The sequence below is a fragment of the Plectropomus leopardus genome, chromosome 4, assembly GCF_026936395.1.
Source record: "Plectropomus leopardus strain MGB_pleo_1.0 chromosome 4, ASM2693639v1, whole genome shotgun sequence".
NCBI lineage: Eukaryota > Metazoa > Chordata > Actinopteri > Perciformes > Serranidae > Plectropomus > Plectropomus leopardus.
The window spans coordinates 27075941-27095539 of NC_142179.1; the positions used below are offsets into that span (position 1 = coordinate 27075941).

The following is a 19599-nucleotide window of genomic DNA, read 5'->3' on the forward strand; positions in this document are numbered from 1 at the left end:
CTCAAAACAGCTTCAAACAGCTTAGAATAACCTGTTAAAATAAGCCATAGCATAGAAAGTTGAAAAATAGCAAAAAAAAAAACACAATAATCTGGCATGTCGAAAAATGACCAAAAATCCAAGACTATAGTAAGGCGAAAATGTCAAAATTTGACATGTCCCAAAAACAGCTCAAAACAGCTGGAAACAGCTTAGAATATGTCTTTTTCTGAAATGGTATACTCTGAAGTGTCTGTATACTGTCAGTATTTCGTCGGTTATGGTTTTGCCTTCATTGTCACTTGTCTCTCCGTGTGTTCAGCAGCATTGGTAATATGCTTTAACCACGACTCCATTGTTTGAGAAACAGTGAACTATGGTATCACTTTTTGACATTATTTTTGAATGAAATACCTTGTTATGAGTTTTTGAAGCTATTTTGGACGACATGCTATTGTATGAGTTTTTGATGCAAAATCAAATTGAAAACAGTTATTCTTACCCTTTTCCAGGTGTCGGCTGACTGGTGCATTGGCAACTGCCTGTGGTGATGATGCAGTGCGAGTGTTTAAGGAGGATGAGACAGCCGATCCAGACCAGCCGCTGTTCTCCTTGGCTGCTCAGGCAACCAAAGCCCATAGCCAGGATGTCAACTGTGTTGCCTGGAACCCAAAGGAGGCAGGACTGTTGGCTGCCTGCAGTGATGACGGAGAGATCACCATATGGAGGTTTCAGGAGGAAGACTGAAGGCTGATCAACGCCACTGACCTCTCACTGAACATAAACCGTTACTGCATTGTGCACTGGGAACTGTGTGGTCCTTAACACATATTATATTTTTGATTTGTCTTTTACAGCGTTTCTGATAGTTCTACAGATTCAGCTCTATATTACAGTGCATAAACATGTCAAATTTCATGTCTGTTTCTAAACTGATCAGAATGCTTCAGCGCATCTAGTGCTTTGAGTCTAAATATTTCTGCTTAACGGCTTAATTAAGAAGTTTGTGGTTTATGTAAATAAATATTCAAAACAATCGTGTCATCTCTTTATTGAAAAAACATTTCAGACAGCACATCAAGCTAAAAACATTTAGGCCAGTCTTGTAGATAGATTACATAACAAAACCATCTCAATCAACAGTTACCTAATTCAGCAACAATGACTTAAAGACATTCATGAACATCTTGAGAGTGTTATTTTTTTTTAAAAAAAGACAAATGCATTGAATGAAATGACTTATTTTCACAAGGGTAGAGATGATAATGACATGCTTACAAACAGGCCATTGATCAGGCTCAATATCAACAGTCCAAAAACAAAAAACCTCACTGATCCATCTCAATAAAAGAAAAGAAAAATTCCAGAAAGCAATAATGAAGTCATGGATTAGTCTGAATCACTGTCTCCTTCGCTGTCAGCCTCCTTCACATCAGCGCTGAACTTGTACTCCTGATCACAGCCCATATATGCGTCACTCATGAAGTACAGGGTGTAGTTGTGAACGCCCATCGCTGGTGCGACAAAGTCGAGTTTGACCTACAGGGGAGGGACATGCCAGATGCACTAAATGAAGCCTCTGTTGGTTCAAAAAGCATTTATCTTTAATCCTAAAAATACATGCAGTGGGCAGTTATGACTGACCTTTGCTTTCTGCTGCAGAGTCAACCTCTTGATAGAGATGAGGCTGTTAGACTTGGGGTCTCCGATCACCACCCACCAGCCCTCCTCACGTTTCTGTATCAATGAAAAACATTAATCAGGGTGTCTACAGGTATCAAACACTTAAATGAATAGCTTTTTAAGATATATTTGTAAATTTTAACCAAATTTAAAACAGATTTTTGGATAAATCATCTTTTTCTTTTTTGAGCATCACAGGTAAACATATGACTATTAGGTTAAGCTATATTTTGCCGGCAGGTAAGCACAAGTGGAAAGTAAAGAGACCGTTTTGGGTTCAGTTTTACATCAGAAATGTGGACTTTGCCAGCAAAGAGCTTGACTCATTTTAACTGAAAGAATTTTAAAGTTGGACATATGAAATTTGATTAAATGTTTGTGGCAACTAACACAACTCAAATCCAAAATAAGAGTATTTAATGACTTTTAAGACATAATATTTATAACTTTTCAATTTTAAAACATTTTTAAGATCCGGTGTGTAGGATTTAATGGCACCTTTTGGCCTTTGGTTCCACTTTGTGTACTATGACACGTCTCTACAAGCTATAATATGCCATTTTTATGACATGTCAAAATTTGACTTTTTTCGACTATTGCATTTTGGGTCATTTTTTCGACATTCTAAATTATTATGTTTTGGCCTGTGTTTCCACTTTGTATACTGTGACCCATCTCTACAAGCTATATTATGTTCTTTTCAGCCATTTTTTTGGTGTTTTTTCTTCAACGTGGCATACTATGAAGTGTCTGCAAAGTACAGTATTTCGTCGGTTCTGGTTTTGCCTTCTTTGTCACTTGTCTCTGTGTTTTCAGCAGCATTGCTGCTACACTTCAACCACAAATCCATTGTTTGTGTCTTGACGGTGGCGAGTGAATAACAGCTGATGGCATTTGACAGGTTGTCTGGGTTTTTCTTAGGGATTTTGAAATCGAATATTCAGAATAAAATTCAGTTTATGAGCTTAGATTTCTATCTTGCTCAACGTTTTTTTAATATAATTAGTTTTTAGGAGTTATGCATCACTGCTATTTTTTAAAATACTTGTTTTTTATAATCTCACGTACCCCCATTTGAGAACCAGTGCCCTATATAAATGAACAACAGCTCATTCTAAGGTAACAAAAATAATATTCTTATTTTCAGGTGATTATAAACGGATAAAAACATTTTTATGGATATCATTTTCCATTTCTGCCAGCTAATGCGCCTAAATCCTACACACTGGACCTTTAATGACCTGCAAGGAAGTTGTTCACAAACAAGTTATTACGTATCAAAGAAAAAATATTTTACAACACATGAAATTTACCTGTGGGAAGAGAGGTGCGATGACAGGCCCGGTCACTTCCTCCTCTCTCTCCAGCTGAACCTGAACCAGAACTGGACTGCCACTGTGAAGACACATAGACACACATCAGCATTTACCAAAACTAACTAATAAAAAAAAGACATCATTGTCCATGATGAGCACCTGTCTTACTTTTGTATTTCTTCCTTTTCGTGACTATTTATATATACCTGCAGTCACTGCTGCAGACAGTGCTGCTGACAGAATCCAAACAAACCTCTTGATGTTGTCCTTGTCAGCCACTTCGTACGACAGCTCGATGTTGGGGTAGCGGTTACAGAAGCGAGCCACGTCGGCCATCTGGGCATCTGAGAGCTGCAGCAAGGCAGTTCTGTCTTCATCCTCCATCTCCATGATGTCAAAGATACTCTCCACACCCTGATGAGAATAGGAGGGATAAAGTGGTCAGTTTCAATATGCATGTGAGTAATGCACAGTTGACTGAATCAAGAGTTCGTTTTTATGATTTAGTACACAGACAAAACACCTTATCTGTGCAGCGCTTGATGTGCTCTGAGGTGAAGAAGGGCAGCTGTTTAAGGTAGGAGTCCTTGGACCACATGGCCTGGGTGACCATTTGAGCCAACTCCATAGCTGCCAGTGCAGGACTCAGCCAGCCATTACTGGAAAGCACATCTACGCAGGCCTGGATCAGACGAATCGCCTACACACACAAGACACGGGTTTAATATGCACACAGAAATCCAACCCAGACATTCCCCTCTGAGCTAAAATCACCATGAATGAGCATGACTGTACCTTGCTCAGGATCTCTTCTGTGTCTGACTGCAGCTCAGCACTCAGCTGCATCCTGGAGAGGTGGGCCTGCAGCAGCAGGTTGGTCTTCACGTGAGGATCGTTGAACTTTGGGTTGTTCAGTTTGTGGGGAACTTCCTGTGCCAACTGAAAAACAGAAATAAGTTTTTTCCAACAAAGTCAGTATCATATCAATTTGGCTGAGAATATTCAAGTGTTAAAAACTGTCAATTACATTAGAGTTCTATTTGTTTACCTGTCGGAGAAGTGCATCCTCATGATGTCTGATGGGAATGTTCTTGTACTCAGCAGCATTGGAGATGATCTCAATTAATCCACGGATCTTTGTCTTGGCATTCAGGGACATGCTGAACAACTCTGAAGAAAGAAAAGTTATGTCACCAATCCAGTTGATGTGTGAACTCATTTTTGAACGGCATGACTATCGATGGTAATGGACTTTCGATGACTGTGATAAGAAAGTCAAACTGTCTTTATTATGCTATTTTGGAAGACATACTATACTATGACTTTTTTATGCTGTTTTGATCAACATACTGTACTGACTTTTTTTATACTATTTTGGACAACATCGTATAGTATGACTTTTTGACGCTATTCTCGTCGACATACTATAGTATGATTATTTGGCGGTATTTTGGATGACGATCTTACTTTTTGCTGCTTTCTTTAATCAACATACTAGTATGATTTTATTTGTGCTATTTTGGACGACATACTATTTGATGACTTTTATATGTTATCTTTGATTACATACTATAATAGGACTGTCTTATGCTTATTTAACTTTTTTTTCGACATACTATACTATGACTTTTTCCTGCAATTTTGGACAACATACTATACTTTGACATTTTTGTGCTTTTTTGGATGACTACTCTACTGTGCCTTTTAACACTAGTTGATGACTTTCTTTATGATGGTAACAGATTTTCAATGATTGTGGTAAGACAGTGATATTGGAACAAACCGATGGTGGTGTAGTTGATGTAGTAGTAGGCAGCGATCATGCCCAGATTCAGAGGCGCCACGTCCATCTCATCCTCTATGCTGATGCACTTGGACTGTTCCAGGTCGTGTAGCGTGTGTTCCACCAGCTCAGACAGGTGGTCTGACAGGTGACGATGGGACATGCCTGACAGGGAAAGCACAAAACATGATATTTATGAGTTATCCCAATTATCCTATCCAGTGTAAGTAAAAGCACCTTTATTTTCTTTTTTAAAACTGATGTGTTTTTTTAAAATGGACAGGACGAGACTCACCTTGGAGGTTGTAGTAGTTGGGGTTCTGCGTCATACGGCGATAGAGGAATGTCCACGTCAGGTAGTCCACAGCGTCCTGCTTGTTCTCCACAGTCTTGGTGACAATTTCGGCATTGAAGTGGTCATGGAGGCAGTGGTCCAAGTGAGACTCCACCGGCAGCGGCTCGTACAGGAACTTCTTGAAGAAGTCCTATCAAGAAAAGAAACTGTTTGGTTCGTTCCTACTGTCAACAGTTTGCAAGTCAGCTGTCAAAACCACAGGATTTTCTACCTTCTTGGAGCCCTGACACATGATGACACAGCGTCCCTCATCATCCAGCATAGGTCTGTTCGCCTTGCCCACCATCTGGAGGACGTCATAGATGGGATAGTCCACATATCTGACAGACAGAAAGAAAAAAGGAGGTGAATGTCAGACATAAGACATATTATGCAGAGCAGACACCTTTATCAAACTAGAGGGAGCCTTACGCATGGATTTTGCCATTGTAGTACTGGGTGTCCATGACAATGACCAGGTGTGCAGAGATGTTGATGCCCCAACAGAGTGAACGTGATGACACAACCACCTGAACAGCACCTGTAAAAGGAGCAGAACCAAAAAGTAATATTTAGTCCTGAACTTACATAGGTCAAGCAGAAAGTGCAGAACAGGAATGAGTCATACCCGAGTTGAAGAGCTGCTCCACTATTTTGCGTTCAATGGTAGACAGACCCTCGTGCAGGTAGCCCACGCCGTTGGCCAGAGTCTCTTTCAGAGTTGAGTCATTTATTTTCTCCAGGAATGGAGCGAGGTCTTTCTCAGTGCAATGCAAGAACCTTCAGAGAGGTAAACATATATTCTTGGTTCATGGTGCCAAGGTGTAATGGGAAAAATAACAGTTTATTCCTCATATACAAGCATGATCTCATTGTGGTGACTGACCTCTGAGGAACCACGTCAGCGGCACAGAATGTGAGGATGTCGATGGCCGTGAGGCGAGTCTGTCTGCGAGACGGGACGAACACCACAGCTGGCTTGGAAGGAGAGTGCTTCATGATGGCATGGTACACTGGCTTAGCCATGGACAGCAGGCGAGTCTGAGTGTGACTCACATTGAAGCCCTAAAACAGACCACAAACGTTAACACAAATGTGCAGTGAGTCATGAAGACATATATTCCTTTAAGGTTCCTGTTCTGCTTTTAACTGTCCTCATTTTCGAGCACAGTTTACAGACCTGGATGTGCAGCTCCAGAGGCACAGGTCTGACGTTGGGGTGGAAGTTGAATGTGGCCGTCGTGCTGCAGCCCAGCCAGTGGGCCACATCTTTGGCGTTGGACAAAGAAGAGCTGAGGGCCACGATGCGGATGGGACGCTCAATCTGAGAGGAGATGTACCTCATCCTGGAGCAGATGACCTCTAACACGGGCTAATGAAAATAATCAAAGACACATTAACATTAAGTACAGTCCGCAGTGCACACCTAACGAGTAAGACATGAAAACGCAGCACAGAGCAGTGTTGTGTTCTTACTCCATTTTCTCCTCCAATGAGGTGTGCCTCATCCACAATGAAAAGGCTGACGTTCTGAACGTTCTTCCTTTGTTTCCAGCGGCGAGACAGGATGTCCCATTTGTCGGGGGTGCTGACAATAATGTCGCCTTTTCCCAAGAGCTTCAGATCTGTGCTGGTTTCTCCTGTCAGCAGCACCACTTTTTTGTTTAGGATGTCTTGGAATTTCTGGTGCCAGTCGACAAACACCTGAGTGATAAAGATAAACATAATTATTCAGTATGTTTGGTGGAAAAAAGTAAACGCTGTTAGATCTCATATAAACAGACTTCCAAAATGTGTTTGTGTTTATTTAATTCAAAAGGAGACAATACACATTTGTTAACACGAGCATGTGGGTCCATCATGCAAATGTGCCAGATTAAGCCATGCAGGCTAATTTTCAGCTGCTGTCAATGACAGCATGTTTGATTGTCCAATAACACTGACTTCATACCTGTTCAGCCAGTGCTTCCATTGGGGTGATGTAGACACAGCGACCCTCTGCATTGTGAAGCAACATCCTCAGGATAGCAAACTCAGCACAGATGGTCTTTCCACTGCCAGTAGGAGCTCCCACAAACACATTATCATCACTGTTGTACACCGCATTGAATACTGTAGAGACAGAAACAACACAACTCAGTCAAGAATACAACCTGGCGTAAACAGTGAGCCTCTGAGAACTCTTTTGCCTGAAGAACCACAAACGAAAACACCCAGAGGGAAAGCTATCTTTTGCTTGAATGATGATGGAAAGTGCAGAGCAGAGTGGTTCGCGGTTTTTCTTGTTGTGTACCTTGCGTCTGAATGGGGTTGAAGAAGGGGAACTTGTTCTGGTAGAGAGCCTCAAAGGAAGAGTTCCTGAGCGCGGTGACAGGCAGCGGCTGCAGGTCCAGCAGCTCAGTGGGTGGGGGATACTTCTCTGGTAGGATGAGGTGACGGAAAGATACTGGGAGCTGAGTCTCACAGGCTTAAAAGAAGCAGAAAAATAAAAGCAGTTGGTTGACATGCTAACATCAAGAAAAATGAATTTTGTTCCACAAGATTCAGTAAGTTGCTTACACAGCCAACGATCTGAGACCACGCGAATGAAGTACTGTGGTGGCAGAGGCTCGAACACAGGGACAAAGAAAGTCACAAGGTGTTCGTCTTGGGCGTACTTGGCTTTGAGCAGGAAGTACTCATGGTGGAGGATGACCTCACTGTCCACATCCTCAACCAAGATCCAGAAAGCCTCAGACGATCCATGAATCTAAGATGGGAAACTGAAAGTGTTTCAAGAGGCCAAAAAACAGGGACAGTTTTGGTGCAGCACATAATGGGTTTAACGACTGACCTTGTCGTCCCACTGGAAGTCAGGCATGATGGTGAGCTCCACTTTGAGTGTCGAGCGGGTGATGGGCTGCAGGTGGACAGCCAGGTCAAGTTTGGGAAACTGGTGGACGTATTTGTGGATGGTCTTTCCCATTTTGGGCATTCGGATCAACTCACCTGAAAAATAAAACATATAGCTTATAGTTCCTCTCCAGGCTGAGGAGGGAACTCGGTGTACATGCTGTGGGAGACAAAAACTCACCGATCTCATTGTGATTGAGGTCATAAAGACGCTCAAAGGGGAAGTTCTTCTTCTCGATCTTCTTGATCACCTCCTCTGGCAGCTTCTTGAACTGTCGCAGCGGAGACATCGACTGCCACCTGTGGAAAACGCGGACACAGAACATCAGCAGCCCGCCTCAGGAAACAAATCACAGAAAAGCAAAAGGAAGATTGACAGACTTACATTCTCTTGTCAATCATTTTGCAAAGATTCATGGTCTTGTCCGTCAGTTGAGCCCAGCCCCTGTTGAGAACGATCTCAAATATGGCTCGCATTAACCTTCCAGCACTCTGTTCGAAAAATAAATGAATAAAAATTTATCTCATGTCAACTTCATTTAAAGAACAAAAATGAACTTTTGTCTTTTCAAAAAATGTTTGATGTAATGACAAAGATTCAAGCCCTTGTACAACTGATGAAAAAACATTATGACCATTACAAGTCTGAGAGACAAATAAAAACCTACAAATTGACCAAAACAATGATGAAAGTAGGTTGTGCATACCTGCGTCACATACACCATGTCAGCCATGAGAGCGAAGCCTTCTAGTTTTAGTTGAGAGATGTATGCCTGGAGCAGCACGTTGATCTGAAATTTTAAGACACAAAGTACAGGATGAAGTTCTCTGAATGAGATTTAATTAATGCTACTTACATAAGCAGACAAAAAGATTCAAATGACACCTTATCTCCACACCAGAAAATAAGGGCGACCAAGCGTAGATGTAGGAGCCATCTGGCATGTGTTTCTGTTCTCTACTGTTATATAGTCATATGGGGGTTTTGGATGTATAGACTATAATACTTTGACCACTATGTAGTAGTAGGGGTGTACAATCTATGGCATTACATTAGTCACAGGTGTTAGAAATCGGGTATTTTAAAGCCACAGTGGAGAGAATAATGACTATAAGCATAGGTTTAGGAACATTTGTGTCTCACTTATGTTGTAAAATCCAAATAGGTCAAAACAGTCACTTGCATAAGTGGATGTGTGAAGAACAATCTTTCAACCAATGCAGGTGACTGTATTGAACTATTTGAATTTTGTTGACTGCCACAACACCGGATTATCATTATCATGATAATCATCAATCATCATCTTTAACTAATCTTACACAATAGCCGATTGGTGGCATACCATAGATACAAGCCCTCACTGATCAGAAGAATGACTGCTTGATTGAAGATGGGTTTGAAAAAAAAACTACATCATTGGCACAAGGTATGCCTCTATTTTGGTTGCTAAAATGTGTGTTATTTTTATAAACTGATCACTGTATATGAATGCTACCTTAGCACTGGGCTCCTCAATGCTTTCCTTCACTGGGATAGGGACTCTTTCCAACAGCTTCTGAAGCTCCAGCTTCTCCTCCTGAAAAACAGCAAAATCTCAGTATTAAAATTCATCATGTTGAATGGAGTTTTTTTAGAGGTTATAACTGAATGACCATGACTGTCTGGAGACAACCATACCTCTCTCACGGTGATGTTCCTGAACTCTGAGGAAAGTGAAAAGACTCTGAAGAGCTCAATCTCGCTGAGCGTGGGCTTCAGCAGCTGGTTATACGTTTGAATGGAGTCGTGAGTGATGTAGAAGTGACTGGCAATACGTCCCAGGTCTGTGACCTTCAGGAAGAGGCAAAAAGTCAACCATTAAAAGCCTGAAATTCAACTCATCACTAATTTAATTAAAAGCACTGGCTTAAAATAAAACATGATCAAGAGCTGATAACTGATAGATGTTCATACCTGGAAGCTGCCGGTCCTCTTGTCATATTTGACGAGGCTGTTCTTGTCCAGGACGCTGGCTGCTGTGTGCACCAGATCCATCCTGCGTCTCTCCAGCAATGGGTCTGAACTCCGGTCATCGTGGGACACACCGTACAGGGTGGGGTTGCGGAGCATGCGCACATACAGGTAGGTGTAGCCGAGCCAGTTCACAGCATCCTAAAAGAAAAAAAGAGAAATTACAAAAATCATCCAAAAAAACAAGAGTATTTGATCAGCTCCTTTCATGCCGATGATGTGCCTTTGTCTGCCACTAACCTTTACGGTTTGCACATTGCCCAGCACTATCTCAGCATTGAGCATGTCAGGCAGCTTGCCCACCATCTGACTCTCTATGGGCAGCTGCTGGTTGAGCAGGGACAGATAGTACTGCAGCTCTCCGTGGGACGTGATCAGGATTCCCTCTCCCTTGGTGTCATATTGAGGACGGCCAGCTCGACCAAGCATCTGAAATACAACAAAAAATTAACGCATTGCTACGATAAGTGGAAGGTACAAACCACACTTTTCTTGCACTTCAGTGTCCAGCCACCATAGACTCACCTGCAAAATGTCCAGGGCTCCGAGTTCAGTCCACCTGCCTTTCTCTGGGCTGTACACCTGAGTACCTTTGATGATGACAGTGTGTGCTGGCAGGTTAACACCCCAAGCCAGAGTAGCTGTGGACACCAGGACTTGGATGTGTCGATCGGCAAACAGATCCTCCACCAGCGTACGGTCCACTCTGGTCATACCAGCATGGTGGATTGCGAAGCCGTAAGGCAGCAAATCCTTCAGCTCGAGGTTCTAGAAAAGAAAGTCGAGGTTTAAGTCTAACAGTGTTGTGAACGAGCACTAAAGAAACATTTAATTTGGTCTCTGTTTTGTTGTGTTGAAGTTTCAAGTTAGTTAGCTCACCTTGCACTGCTCTGCCTCAGTTCTCAACACTTCAGTGGATGCTGAACCTTCTCTGAGGAAAAGACCCAGTGTGTCCTTCTCCAAACACATGTCTCTTATGGCCCTGGCAGTCTTTCCTGTCTCCTTCCTGGAGTGGACAAATACTAGCACCTGATGGAGACAAGTGCCTGTCAGGAGTCTCTCAAACCTGGTTACACATTGCTGAGCAGCACTAGTTCATGTAATTATAGTTATTGTGGATCAAAGTTTCTTTGATCACTCTGGAAAAACAAGTCAGAGACGACTCACCTGGTTCTTTCCAGCATGCTCCATTATCTTTTCATAGACAATCTCATTCATGATCTGGAAACGCTTGATGGCCTTTTTCTCTGTGATGCCAACATAAGTCTGCTCCAGGGGCACAGGGCGGAAACTACAGAGAAAAGGAATGCAGTTATCAGAGATGTAAAAAATGCAAACATTAAAACACACATAGTTGCTATGGGGAGTGTCCTCAAAACACATTTGAAAAGTACATGATTACTTAGGACAGTAGTGGGCAACGTGGCCAAAATTTGGCATATGTAAATGCATTTCATGAAAATGATATATCGCAATGTTCTGTAAATTGAGATAAGAAATTTTTAAAAATTATAATATTCTCATGAGACAACACCTAAAACCATAACTCAAAACTGCAAGTTTAAATTCTTTCAAAGTTACGGGATTAAGGTTCCCGGGAACAATAATTTCAAGTGTTATAGGTTACTGTATTTACAACTTCACAGTCCACCTCCATGTTCGCCCAAATCACATGACCTTGTAAGGCAGCTGGATTACCAAGATGAAAAGATAATGCCAGAATCTTGCCCCTAATAACTGCCCCGATATGATAACGCTTTTTTTGCATCCTCACGCAGCATACCTGTTGTCAAAGTAGAAGAGTCCCTTGGCAGGATCTACCCGCAGGCAGGTAGCCACATCCTCGTAGTTGGGCAGTGTGGCACTGAGGCCCAGCAGACGCACGTCCTCCTGTGTCAGCTCCACGTTGCGGATGGTCCTTGCCACCAGAGATTCCAACACTGGTCCACGATCATCGTGCAGCAGGTGGACTTCATCCTGCACAACACATTCGCTTTGTTACTCATTGGAGTTTTATGTCAAATCATCAGTTAGACATGTGCTGTACAAAGTGTGTCCTAAGACAAAACCTTTCATCAACGCATTCACGCCACTTACAATGATAATGAGCCGCACTAGCTGGGTGTAGGTACGCTCTCCACCTTTACGGGTGATGATGTCCCATTTCTCAGGGGTGCAGACAATGATCTGAGTGGCGTTGATCTCCTCTTTACAGAGCTGGTGGTCTCCTGTCAGCTCAGACACGGTGATGCCGTAACTTGCCAGGCGCTGCAGAAAGGAACAAAGTCAGTTAATCAGTAAAATAACACAGCCACTGAAATGAATGCAATTTAATGTTTACAAATCTCTGCAGGACAGAGGCGGGTCTTACCTTACTGAAACTTCCCACCATCTCCTGTACCAGGGAGCGCATGGGTGCAATGTAGATGATTTTGAAGTCGTCCACGTTGATGGTTCCATCCAGGTTTATGTGCTTTCCAATTTCTCTCAGCATCGCCATCAAAGCAACATTGGTCTTACCAGCTCCCTGTGTGTAGAAATAATAACCAAATTATAGGAGAAAATTCACTAGGGATCAGCATTCTCAAGGCTGCTGGCTTCAACAAAGTTTGCTCACCGTGGGTGCACACACTAGCAGGTTCTCATCTGTCTCCATGGTCGTCTTAAAGAGCTTGCTCTGGATGCGGTTCAGTGTTTTAAACCCTTCAAATCCAGCCTGTGCATACTTAGGCAACTTTTCAATGGCAATAAGCACCTGATGACACAATGATATGCAGATTGAAGGACATGAACACAACCACAAGCTGCTTATCATTGAAACTTTTGCATTAGTTGCTGCAGAGTTGGGCAAGTTTTCTGTAATAAGACATGAAGTCAACAAACCTCATCGTCAGCAAAGGGTTTGGGTTTGAGGGCAGGTACATGGACTTCTTCATAACCTTTGCGCTGTTTGCGAAACGAGCCGTCTGGCAGTTGGCAACGCTTGTTGGCCATGAAATGACTTCCCTGCGTGAAGGCCAGGTCATCAAGATCTAGCAGCTGTCGGGGGGCCACAGACTGTGGGATAAGAAAAATAACAAAAACGTATCAACTTTAGCTTAATCACACCAATGGCAGTGTCCCTGATACAATTTTATTACCCCAATGGAGTAATCATGGGTAAGCTTATAGTGAAAAACACCATAGGTAACTTTCAGGACTGCAGTTGATATATGAACATTAATTACCTCTCCGTGGTCAATGTCCATCGCTTCCATGTCATCAACACGAGACTTCCTCACCCTCTCCCTGCGAGATCGCTCCTCCTACGAACACAAAACTCCATGAATAACAACTAAAAGATACTCTGATACAAGTATTTGCATGCTTTTATGAGCAGAAGGTCTTACCCGAATAATATCCTCCTTCTCCGTCTCTTGCAGCTGGTAAAGAATCTTTGAAAGTTCCTGATCAGACTCCATCTTTCCGATGATCCGCTCTTTTTCTGCCTCACTCTGAGCGCTCGCCAGCATGGTGCAATACTGAACTGTGTGTCAGAGGAGAGACAGTTATTAACAACTTCAAAAAGGCACAAGATGCAATAATCTGAAACATCCTTCTACACCTCTGACTTACTCATGCGGCGATGCTGACGGAGGATTTTGATGAAATCGAAGGTGTTGAAGCCGAGCAGCAACACCAGCTGGTTCTCACATTCTCTGTCATCGCTGGCCGTCTGTGGAATACAGATGGCAGTCGCTGAGTTTGTCTGAAAAATTTATTGGTATATGTGCAAAACAAAAAGTTCACACCAGACATGTCAGACATACCTTGAGGATTTCTAAGACTTCATCAGCTTTCTTTTGGGAGACAATGGCATCGTCATAGAAACGGCTGAGCTGACGCTGGAGCCAGAAGGCGTCGATGTCTCGAGGATGGAGATCTTTTTTCTTCACGGTCATCACATCGCCTGTCGCACCAAGCTGGAAGAAGAGTCATTTATTAACTTTCAGTGCGATCATTCAGAAAGATATAAATATCCTTATAAATGAGGTGGTTCAATTCAGCACAAACATAAATTTGGATGTTGCACTTACGTTGGCTGAAAGAGCGCAACCCACTCCTGCCTCCTCTCCTTCGCTGTCTTCATCTGAGTGTTCGTCTCGTACCTCTCCAAACTGGTCTTCATCACCCTCCTAAATAACAAGGAAAAAGAAAAAAATCAGTGACATAATCTACTCAAGCCCAGAACTTGCAGCTACAAAACAAGAATAATGAGAGACATATTATTCTTCAGGAATAAGCAAAAAGCTCTCACCTCCTCATCAGATTCAAACTGGACGTTCACACCATACGTCTCATCAATGTTGTCATCTGTAAAGGAAAGATGAAGTCCGCAATCTCATGAATATTCTCATGAAAACCTGAAATGTGGCGTGACCTACAGACAGAATCATTAACTTACTGAAAGAAAAACTACACGCTGATTTCCAGTGTACTCACCCATGTTCTGTAGGTCCTTGTCTCCACCATAATCTGAGATCTTCTTGCCCAAATTAACCAACACATGGTAGCGGGTGTCATCAGCTGGCCCAAGAAGCTGCTCTACTTCACGCCGCCGTTCCTTATCCCTCATTTTGTCGTTCTTCAACACTGCTAATACTTCATCAGCTGCTCCACACAGGATATCACGCGGCTGGAACGAGACATAATAACCAGTTCAAGAAAAGATCAGGGGCTGGTCGCTGATAAAAAACAAAATATGGCTTTAACAAAACGAGTGTTTTAGAAATTTTCTGACCTGATCTCCCAAAGCAGCGTGGATGAAGCTCAGCAGGACTTCATAGGTCTCTCTGGTTTCTTTGGTTTTAGGCTTGTACACGATGCCCACCATTTCATCAATGCCCTCAGACAGGAGAGTAAAGCCCTTCATTTTGTTGATGTCGTGCCTGTCCTCGTCTCTTTTTCGTCTCCTGTACAGACAGAGACAAAATGAGACAGATTTAGTGTAGTGTCACTCAGCGGACACTGTAAGAACACAACTGAGGTGTATTATGATAATCCTATATGAAATTATTTTGCAAAATTACCAAAGCACAGATTTTTGTTTTTTTTTTCTTGTGTCAGATAACCCACTTCACAGAATACCATGAGAGCTTTTATTTCGGTTTTTCAAAAGTTATGTTATCATTAAGTGCACATGAAACTGGATATTGATTTCTGGATTGTTTCCTGGGTCTGGAATGATCATGAATGGATGAAAATTTCCATCATTTTAGTATTTGGTATTGTCTGAAAAGTGATTGTGAAATCACCATCATTAATAACCAATAATTATCATTTAACAATTCATGTTTTAATTGGATTATTATTATTATTTTAACACAAAACAACAACAACAACAACAACAACAACAACAACATATGAATTTACATAATGTTTAACTTCTGGATTTGAATTTTAAACAAGCTGAGCCTTTGGAAATCAAGTCAAGATCACAAATGTCAGATTTTTGAAAAACTTGAAACAAAAAGAAGAAGAATTTCGAAACAATCTTATTCTTCTTTCTTTCGAAACAATCTATATTTATTTTTTATTTATTTATTTTTAAATGTGATGATACTTAAGTTACACCTCAAAGAGGCTAAATATTTACTGCAATGCTTGCCAAATATTATTTGAAATAAACTTATCTGGCTCTGCAAATAATCCCTGAAACATAAACTGAAACCAGCACACATACTTGGGAATATTTCCAGACCATAAACTATGACATGAAGAGGCCATGCCTAAGCAGCCTAAAACATGTACAAACATAATGTTGCTTCAACTTGACAAAGACAGTCAAACGCGTTGTTGACAGCACTGACTTGTCTCGTCTCTCCTCCAGCTTCTGCGGTTTGGTCCTCTGAGCCTTGTCACCCATCTTGGTCCCCTCCAGCTTCCCCACCAGGGACAGCACCTCTCCGGTGGGTTCATCTCTCCGTGTGCGGTCGATCAGAGAACGATCGGCTTGTAACACCAAGTTTGAGTTCTTAAAAAATCGATACAAAGACAAAATGATCAGCCAGGACATCAGTCTGCACAGCTCCGGCCAAGCTAACTGTTAGTTAGCACAATAGCTAGCACAACACGGAGTAGCCTGACTTAAAAACATGTAGCTGGTTAGCTTGTTTACGTGAGAGCATATTAAACGCTACCAGAGATAAACCACTATATCTGTGTTGGTGTTTATAGGTTTCTCTACAAACATACAGCGTACTCACCGCTTTGTACTCATACTGCAGGCTACGGGCAGTAACATCCGCCATGGTGCAAGTTTAGTCGGTGAGCTTTTACCGCACTTTTAATCGCTATGAAGCAGCCCGCTGACTGAAAACATCCACAGAGTTGTCTTCACTCTGTCTTTTTATAGAAACGCTGGGATCATCGGTGCAGTGTTTATATCCGTAGCATGAGATAGTTTTCAAAATGTCCGAGTTTCATACAAATGCGTCTCTAATACGTTACAAAGGCAGCGCTAACACGAGCGCACAACAAGCCGCTGCTGCCGCACGTTTCCTGTTCCGGTGTCAAAGGTTACACCTGCTACACAACAAGGAGCGCCCCCTGCAGGCCGTGTATGTTTCATCGTCTCATGACCACCCATGGACCTATCCATAATAGAGAGCCTGCAAAATACACAATCAAAATGACTTATAAATGCCAAGTAAAAAAAACCAAAAAAAAAACCAACCAGATCTTGATTAATCCTCTATGGTGTTGCCTCAAGATAACATACCCATTTCTGTCTGTTTACACTCACACAATACATCCTCATTTATGTTGCAACATATATATATATATTTTTTTAAAAAGAGCCAGGGCCCTGAAGAAACCAATAGCATTATTTATTTTGTAACATCACTTTCTGGAGGCCTTGTTAAGTCCCGTTTCTGGGGCCTTCCTCCAAAGGCTCAACTCCAACTCTCCCCAAAAATGGTGTGAGTCGTTAATAGAAACCCAGCCTGATTTTTTTTTTTCTTCAATTATATTTATTTGATTAGATCACAGTGTATATACGGTTAATATTGGGGCAGAAATTAGGACTATTCCTGTTTAAAATTAACTCTTTTTTATTTATAAAATTGAAAATAGGGGTTAGGATTTGATAAGTATTCATAAAGTATTCCTTCTCCTCCTTTTGAGATATGAAATACTGTTGCTAAATGCATTTGTTTACTGAATATGTCTATTATTATTTTTGCTTAGAATTTATTTTCTTGTCCTATTTTATTTGGCATGTTTGAAATAAAGGTCTAACTAAGTAACTGTCTATATTATGATTAAAAAACAAATAAAAAAAACATTACAAACATTTTTTTAACCAGCTGGCATCACTGTACGATACAGGGTTAATTATTAATTAGAACCCTCTCACATATCCTATCCCTTTTGTACATGTTTGCAAATGAAAGCAATAATTCAGTGTTTCAGGTTTTTATCTAAAAAGAAACATTTTCTTTGATTTTTGGCTAAATACATCTTTCTAAATTAGGAAGATAAGATTCAACACCTCCAAAACACTTCAGTACAGCTGCGTTGTGAATGGTGGGTCAGTTGTCCCACCATGCAGAACATATGACACTACATCTTAAGTTTCATATTTAGGTCAGACACAGCTCTATCTCATACACTAAAGTTGCTCTGGTTTGACGCATGATTTCTCGTGTGTGTGCAATGTCATCCCACATAACAAAACTTTTTGTAAGCAACTCCCCAACTTTTTATAAAATATGCAAATATGTTTTAACCATATGTTACACCTGCATATCCGTCTTAGGGCCTTTACATGCCCCTTTCCTTTACATGCTGCAGTTCTGTCTGGGTAATCTAATCTCCCTATTGTCCTTTTGTCCCAAAAATAATCTTAGTTAATTTTTAAAAAAAGATTTATCTGATTTATCTACTCTCCCTTATAATAGTTTTTATTTTTTATTTGGGAAGTACTTTCGCTAGTATAATATAGATGCTTATCCAACTTGTGCGGTTGTTCCAAAAGTGAAGGTGGCAACCTCTCTTCAGTTCTGTGTGTATAGCCGTTATACTGTATACAGAGAGTATGTCTGTGTGGTACCATGTATGTACAGTAGTACTAGGGTATGCATGGTTTCTTTGTGTGTAAATAGGCTGCACTTGTAGCATCCACACCCAGGTGGCAGCATTGAGAGAAAATTGAAGTTCAGTATCATGATGACTTGTGTTAAAGAGGATCCAGTGATCAGACCACCAGAGATGAAAAAAGCATTCAGATCTTTTAGTTAAGTAAAAGTAATAATATCATAGTATTAAAACAATACTATGTTGCAAGTAAAACCCATTCTGCATTCAAAATCTTACCTAAGTAAAAGTACAAAAGTATTAGCACTAAAATATACCTTAAGCGACAAAAGTAAAAGTGTTCATCATGCAGAATTAAGATAAGATAAGATAATCCTTTATTGATCCCCATAGGGAAATTCAAGTTTGCAGCAGTACAGGGGTAAGTACAAGGGGAGAAGTTGCATGCATGAAAAAAAATGTCAAAATAAATATTAAAGTGCAATTGCGCATTTGATGCAATGATGTGTAGGCCTAAGTGTCACTCATGTTGCTGATGGTAGAGGCTAATCTCAACTCAGTGTAATCTATAGTAATACATCATATTTTATCAGTTGATTTTATTTTGTATTAACATTTTGCAGAGTAATTACCAGCTAATATTGTCCCATAAACTCTGTGGAGTAAAAAGTACAATATTAGCTTCCAAAATATGGTAGGGAATAAGTAAAAGTAGCATAAAATTAAGATACTTTAGCAAAGCACAATACCTCAAAACATATCTAAATACAGAATTTGAGTAATTGTACTGAGTTACATTCCACCATTCAAACAACAAACCCTGTGATTAACAGTCGACCTGCTCTCCTGAGTCATAGCCTCCTCTATGTACTGTATGTCCAAATGCTTACTGTCAGTGTCAGTGAAAGTGGTAAAAACAAGTACGTGTGTGTGTGTGTGTGTGTGCAAGTATTTCATATGTGTTTTTGGCCAGTACTACTGGCTTACTTACAATTACATATCATACTGATGTATTGCGAAAGTGAAGATTGAATGTAGAAACAACATGATGAAACTGAAACAAGAACACATAAAAACAAGTCGAGGAGAAAGATACATTTAATGATGGTGTTTTCTTCCGAGAAGAGTGTGTTTGTGTTTGTGTTTACTGTGTCTGTGGCCTCGAATAACTTCCATCCCCTTTTGCACATCTGGTAACAACATCTGTCATTTTCCGCTGGTCAGAATCTCTGATTTTTTACATCTATTGAGCCAGCTTCTTAACCTCAGTCACACCCAATGACAGACAGGGAGAGGGAGGGTGACACAGATAAATGGGCTGCACACATCAGTGTAACAAATTATAGGTTAGAGTGTGTGTGGGGGAGTGAGGGATTACTGACAGTGGAGTGTGTGTGTGTGTGTGTGTGTGTGTGTGTGTGTATTCATCTCTTTTGCACAGAGACACATACAAAGTGTGCTTCAGGATGTCTGTAGTTGTTCCAGGTCATATTTGGAGTGATCGTCCTCTCATCTGTCAGCG

The 19599-nt window shown here is 41.2% G+C and overlaps 1 protein-coding gene across 1 annotated transcript; it reads right to left on the reverse strand.

Annotated features, from left to right (window-relative positions):
- Positions 1-1015: 1015 nt before the first annotated feature.
- Positions 1016-16541, reverse strand: snrnp200 (small nuclear ribonucleoprotein 200 (U5)). The gene is made up of 44 exons (XM_042487831.2): positions 16244-16541; positions 15848-16011; positions 14779-14950; positions 14481-14673; positions 14296-14351; positions 14075-14173; positions 13808-13960; positions 13614-13713; positions 13388-13524; positions 13226-13303; positions 12882-13055; positions 12616-12753; positions 12370-12525; positions 12096-12266; positions 11782-11975; positions 11166-11289; positions 10878-11027; positions 10524-10766; positions 10239-10427; positions 9942-10139; positions 9666-9818; positions 9484-9564; positions 8695-8778; positions 8373-8479; positions 8169-8287; positions 7929-8083; positions 7655-7844; positions 7389-7562; positions 7047-7207; positions 6572-6799; positions 6276-6467; positions 5982-6160; positions 5724-5875; positions 5528-5636; positions 5328-5436; positions 5057-5246; positions 4762-4926; positions 4027-4148; positions 3774-3917; positions 3502-3678; positions 3232-3392; positions 2976-3057; positions 1624-1716; positions 1016-1518 (listed from the first exon to the last, which is right to left on the reverse strand). The coding sequence occupies exons 1-44, from the start codon at positions 16286-16288 to the stop codon at positions 1369-1371; spliced, it is 6411 nt and encodes a 2136-aa protein (XP_042343765.2). The 5' UTR covers positions 16289-16541; the 3' UTR covers positions 1016-1368.
- Between the last annotated feature and the right edge of the window lie 3058 nt (positions 16542-19599).

Bases quoted from the DNA above. Each gene is read 5' to 3' on its own strand.
- snrnp200 (XM_042487831.2), bottom strand. From the start codon at position 16,288: ATGGCGGATGTTACTGCCCGTAGCCTGCAGTATGAGTACAAAGCG. The intron at 14,174-14,295 runs GTGAGAGCTTTT...CTTGTTATTTAG, and splicing joins AGTTTGAATCTGATGAGGAG to GAGGGTGATGAAGACCAGTT. The intron at 13,304-13,387 runs GTAAGACCTTCT...TTGTGTTCGTAG, and splicing joins AGAAGGAGGATATTATTCGG to GAGGAGCGATCTCGCAGGGA.